The sequence below is a fragment of the Mauremys reevesii genome, linkage group 7, assembly GCF_016161935.1.
Source record: "Mauremys reevesii isolate NIE-2019 linkage group 7, ASM1616193v1, whole genome shotgun sequence".
Lineage (NCBI taxonomy): Eukaryota > Metazoa > Chordata > Testudines > Geoemydidae > Mauremys > Mauremys reevesii.
This window is the reverse complement of record NC_052629.1, coordinates 1,447,975-1,453,974: the sequence shown is the minus strand read 5'-3', so window position 1 is coordinate 1,453,974 and position 6,000 is coordinate 1,447,975. Positions and strand designations below refer to the sequence as shown.

The 6,000-nt window shown below is 62.3% G+C and overlaps 1 protein-coding gene across 1 annotated transcript in view; it reads left to right on the top strand.

Annotated features, from left to right (window-relative positions):
- The first annotated feature begins 2,571 nt into the window (after window positions 1-2,571).
- LOC120409349 (phosphatidylinositol 4-kinase type 2-alpha-like) overlaps window positions 2,572-6,000 on the top strand; it is a 41,041-nt gene continuing 37,612 nt past the window's right edge. The window contains exons 1-2 of the mRNA XM_039547247.1: window positions 2,572-2,803; window positions 5,707-5,835. Coding sequence (XP_039403181.1) covers window positions 2,599-2,803; window positions 5,707-5,835 — 334 coding nt within the window. The 5' untranslated portion in view covers window positions 2,572-2,598. The remainder of the gene's footprint in view (window positions 2,804-5,706; window positions 5,836-6,000) is intronic.

Sequence of the window (6,000 nt, the reverse complement as noted above, 5' to 3'; positions counted from 1 at the left end):
AGCTGAAGTTTGGCCGTCTCTTGTGAGTCGTCTGTTCCATCTGTTGAGCTTTCTCCTCAGCAGCCAGCAGCTCCAGACGAGCTCTTTCTTCTCTCTCATCAGCCTCCTTCTTTCTTTTATCAGCTTCTCTCTGATCTGCTAGTTTCTGTTCATGCTCCAGTTGCAGTTTATTTGCTGCTTTTTGCATTCTAATTGCTTCTGCAGTTCCTGTAGCATCAGGAAGGGCTGGGCTCCTGCCTCCTGATCACTGGCCATTAACAGCTCTCCCAGTTCTTGATTTGTAGTTTTCTTTCTAAAGCTTATCCCCTTTCTGAACACAAATCTGCCAGGGCTTTTTTGCCAAGGCCTCATGTGCTCTTTGCTCAGCCATTGCAGCAGCTCTTTAACCAACCAAACTCTCAATACCAACATTCCAATGTGGACAGCGCGGGGTTCTGACCCAAAGCTTCATTGACCTGATTCAGTGGATCGTAGCACGACTACGCCACTGTGAGGGTGCTGCCCGTGGGAGCCAGCTGAGGTCACTCAATCAGGGTGAACTGCAAAGAAAACGGGGCAGACAAACCCCAAACGCTGGAGGATATTCCAATACACCTCTACCCCAATATAACCCTGTCCTTGGGAGCCAAAAAATCTTACCGCGTTATAGGTGAAACCGCGTTATTTTGAACTTGCTTTGATCCACCGGAGTGCGCAGCCCCCCCGAGCACTGCTTTACCGCATTATTTCCGAATTCATGTTATATCAGGTCGCGTTATATCGAGGTAGCGGTGTACTTAGATTTACCAAGCCAGCACAGAACAGCTTCTGTATTACCTCACTGGTTACTCAGAAGTCCGAACAACTCAGCCACACACCCAGGTCCAATTATAACTTAGATCTTACCCAAAATACACGCTATAGTCAATTCTTATTAACTAAGCTAAAATTTATTAAAAAAGAAAAGAGAGAGTTGGTTAAAAGATCAATATACAGACAGACTTGAATTCAATTCTTGAGGTTCACACACAGCAGAGATGAGCTTGTAGTTGCCAAAAGTCCTTTTAGAAATAGTCCATAGGTTATAGTCTAATGTCCATATTCAGGGTGGCTCCAGTCAGTGACTGGGGATCTCAATCCTTATGGCTTAAGATTTCCCCCTCTTGAAACCCAAAGCAGATCTGAGAAGAAGGATCGTGTCCAAGGGTTCTTATACATTTCCAGCAGCCTTTCGGCCTGAGAAAACAATAGGCCTAACTCTCTTCTCCCAAACATCCTGGCAATTAGCACAGGGTAATTTAGCCATTCAACAGTTCAGATACAGGCTAGCACAACCTTCAAAGAGACACACAGACAATAATACTCAAGTGTCTTCCTAAATGTTAATATTCCTTTTTTGATCTTTGAATCAAAGCTCTAGCAATAGACAAGACTTGTTTGCTGACATCCCAAGACCTGAGCAAACACCTCCCCTTCTACCTCTAACAATGCCGGCTGCATTTCAAAGCTCTGTTCATTTACAGATCTTCCTACAGTTTCCAAAGTTTGGCCATGGGTCAGGTCAGTCTGTGAGTTAATTAACTTTTTCTGGCCCTGTCACCCTTCAATGAGATATTAGATCAGACTCATAACATCACAGCCAGGTTACGGAGTACTTTGGCCATTATCCATGTCGAGGCAACAAGGGCCCAGGCACTGGGGAGTAACACACCGGAGAAACTGAGGCACACACAGTATTCACACAAAAAATTAAGTAATAAACCCTCCTACTTTGTCACACTGGTTATTCCAAAATGCCACAGAAATTATCCTGTATGCCCAGTATTTCCAGGAGACCCTATAACAACACACCAGCCCCAGGAGTCATGAGCAAACCAGCGCACACCCAGCCCTGGTACGCCCCTGGGACACGTCCAACCCTGACACTCCCACTGACTGTGTGATCATCAGCTAGCCCCTAGCTTAACCGTGCAGCCCCCTGCCTCGGCACTCCTGAGAGAGCCGACAATACATTAGGGGAGGTGTTGGTGCTCACACGCCCCTCTTGAAATACAAACCCACCTGGTGTTTACAAGTAACAAGCTACTGCATGTGGCCGCGGCCCCCAGCCCAGCTGCCCCAGGGCAGAAGACACTCCCGCCTGGTGAGAATGAGTGCAGCGGTGGGGGGTGGGAGCTGCAGCTGGCTCTGGGGAGTGGGAGCGGAGGCTGTGTCCCCAGGACAGCTGAATACCAGCCATGCCCTGCAGACACAGGGTCTCCCTTCCCCTCCATGTGCAGCAGGTGCTGACTTCTGCTCATGGTGGGGCCCCTTTAAGGGAGCCGGAGGGGCTGCCTGGACGGGATATGGCTCTAGCGGCTGTGGGGGGAGCCCCAGTCACCTGGGGGCCTGACCCTGAGGGGAGGAGCAGCTTCCCCCCCCCCCCCCGTCGCAGACACACGGCCAGCTAGGCCCTCATGGCTGCCCCCAGTGCCCCCGGAAGGGCCGCGTCCCCTCCGGGCCCCAGCGAGAGGCCTCGCCCCGGGAGCAGCAAATCCCCAGCCAGCCCCATCAATTATTAACAGCCCTGGGGCTGGAGGCTGCAGTGGGGCAGCAGCTCAGAGCTCCCCAGGCCCCACGATGGCACAGCCCCCCAGGCTCCTCGCCCCTCTCAGGCTGGGGCTGGCAGCATTTCGCTGGCTCAGCACCCCGGCCACGCCAGGGACCCGGCTCGACCTGCGGGGCATCTTCCCCCCGCTCACCACCCCCTTCACAGCCCAGGCGGAGGTGGATTACAGCCGGCTGGAGGAGAACCTGCACCGCTATGCCACGGTCCCCTTCCGAGGTGAGGCCGGCCGGGCGGGGCCCAGCACCCCCCAACTCTGCACAGCGGGGCCTGGTTATCCCTGGGCCTGGCCAGCCTGGCTGGCACAGGGTCTGCCCCTGCCCCACCCCTCATCCCCCCACCCTGCCCAATTCCACATGCCCCCCCATCCCCCTCGGCCTGCCCCCCCCCTCCCACCCTGCCCAATCCCACCCTTCCACCCAATGCCCCACCCTGCCCCAGACACCCCCGCCCTGTCCGGCCCCACATCTCCCAGCCCTACCTGTGTGCCCCCCACACCCTGCCTGTGTGCCCCACCCTGCCCTTCCACGCACCCCCCCCCAGCCTGGGCATGGGGCAGGCAGGGCGCTCGGGCCCGGTGGCTAGAACTGGCCGAGGGCACTAGGGGGTGGAGGGTTTCCTTTGGGCTTGGCCCCCACTCAGACCGACGTGGGGAAGGCTCCTGGCCCCGGCCAGGTTCTAGGCCAAGCCTGGAGCCTGGGCGGCAGCGTCCCAGGACAAGGGGCAGGCTGCCTGGCTGGGGCTCCTGGCACACACCTGCCGCTGGCTCAGGGCCAGGTCTGTCACAGCTCGTCTGGGCTGGGGCTGAACGGGCCCCTCCATGCCCTGCTGCCTCCGTGCCGGCCCCACACTCAGCCGCTTCCACTGTCGGGACCCTGCTCGGAGACTCCCAAGCGTGGGGCCTGCTCCCCTGGCCCCAGGCTCCCCCTGGCCCTGAGACCAGCAGGCACGGCAGGGCCAGGTGCTTCCCTCACAATGCCCCCCTCACTGGTGACCCGGGCGCTGCCCAGGGGAGCAGGGAGGCTGAGCAGCTGGGACCCAGGCCTGCTCCCTGGGTGTCGTTCTGCCCAGCATGGCCCAGCTGTCCCATGAGCCCCGGCCCCCTGCTCTTGCCTTGCCCTGACCGCAGCCCTATGGGGTCAGCCAGGGCCTCACGCTGCTGGAAAGTGGCGCTGGCACTGGGGGCTGCCCTGCTGCTGGGGGCCGGCACCCTGCTCCTGTGGCAGAGGAGGAGGGGCCGTGGGGGGGGCCGCCCGGCGCCGGAGCAGGCTCCGCACTGGATCAGGTCGTACTACAGCTGCTTCCCCGAGGAGAGCGAGGCCGCAGGGGCAGAGGAGAGGCCCACCGGGCGCTGGCGGGCCTGGCAGCACGTGGAGGAGGGGAGCCATGGCACCGAGCGTAGCAGGGAGAGCGATGCCCCGAGGAGGCGCCTGGCCGAGGCCCTGCTGCTGCGTGCCACCTCCTGCCAGATCAGCCGCCAGGCCGAGGCAGCCAGGCCCAACCCGGACACGCTCGTCAGTGCGGAGGGAGTGAGCGCCAGGCTGCGGGCCCACGCCCTCATCCAGCGAGGCAGTGCCACGCCGGCTACCGCCCACATGGTCCACTCCAGGCTGGCCCACCGCGGCAGGGACTGAGCCCCAGGGGCTCCTGGCAGCACCCGCCGGTCCCCAGGCTCCGTGCTGCCTGCGCCCACACACCGACAGCAGGGGCAGCTAGCCAGGACCCTGCCCCCTGCCCCTCGGACCCGCTGCTGGCATCACCGCAGGGCAAGGAGCAAGCGAGGGGATGTAGCCAAGGGCAGAACAGCGGGTGTGACGAGCGCCACCTGCCCAGCACCCACCCTCTTGCCCCCGGCACGCCCGCAACCTCGTGGCTCATGCGTCTGCTTCAGGGCTCCAGGAACACGGGTGCCCCTTCCTGGGCAGCTGCACCGCTGGCTGGGGAGAACGCAGCGCGCCCCTGCCAGCAGGCAATAAACTCTTTGCTAGCATCCCGGTGTGGGGTGATTTGTGAGGGGTGCGTAGGGGGGTGAGCACGTGATGGGGGTTTGCGCCCTTGGGGCCGGAGGAGGCCGTGCGCCCTGGCACCTCGTGTGTGTGTGTCTGTGTGTGTCCGTGTGTGTGTGTGCACATGCGTGTGTGTGTGTCCCCGTCCAGTCTGCCCCTTGCTGGGCCCCCCACTTAGCCTCCATGCCTCAGTGGGGCTCCAGGGCATGGCAGGGCCTGGCTGAGTTTGGTCGCAGCTCTTAGGGCTCCGGTGTCCCAAAGCGAAGGGGCTCTGTCGAGTGCCCCCCGGGAGCATCCGGCTTTGTGTCCAGGAGCCGGCACTGTCTGGGCTCTAGGCAGTCAGGCCTGGTGGCTGGAGCAGCAGGCGAAGCTGGACGTAGGGTCTGGACCAGGCCGAGGGCAGCGCTGAAACGGGGGTCTGGGGAAGCCGGGTCAGGGTCGTAGGCTGCAGGTGGTTGGAGTCGGTCAGAGAGGCGGGGGTCAGGATGCAGGGCCAGGGCTGGAGCAGGCCAGGGCAGGGCAGGGGCAGGGTTGCGGGCGGGCTGGCAGCTGAGGGGGGTCTGAGGCCAGGAGGCAGCAAGGGGGCTCCTGGCCGGGTGGGGCTGTCACCAGACTGGCCTGCGGCTCTGGGGGGCTGTGGAACACCAGTGCCCGGGTCACTTGCCCCGCCCAGGGCTGTCACACGGCTCTGCCCGAGGGGTGTCACGGCCGCTGCATGGGCAGCCCTGGGCCGGCTGCAGCTTTCTTGCCCCTGCACAGGATAGATCCAGGGAGAAGGGCGGAAGGGCTGGGCTGGGCTGCCAGAGTGGGTGCCCCTGGGGCTGGGCACCTACCCATGTGCCCCCCACCCCAGGGCTTGGCACCACCCCCATGTGCCCCCCACCCCAGGGCTGGGCACCACCACCCAATGCCCCTGCCACCCTGGGGACGGGCACTATTCCTTACGCAGCCCCCAGTGGGATCTGGTCACTTCACCCCCACCCAGCCCCTGCTGGCCCAGCACTGCCCCCCTTGGGCCTGGGTCCCGCCTGCCCCCTGTGCGGGGGCCCGGCCAAGGCCCACCCCTGGTGCTGGGGGTGCTGGGGCAGCCTAACGGCCTTGTGCTCTGTCCTGCAGGCTTCGTGGTGCAGGGCTCCAGCGGCGAGTGCCCCTACCTGACGCCCCAGGAGCGGCTGGCCGTGGTGAGCCGCGTGCGCCAGGCCGTGCCCAGGGACAAGTTGCTGCTGGCCGGGTCGGGCTGCGAATGTGAGAGCAGGGGCTGGGGAGGGATCCCCGTGGATGTGCCTGGGCGGGTGCCATGGCCAGAGGGCTCCTAACTCCCCTTTCACCCCCGGGCCACAGTCCCTTAGTGCTGCAACACCGGCCTCTGCTCCCCATTTCCCCTCTAGGCCCGGGTTCTGCCCCCTCCAT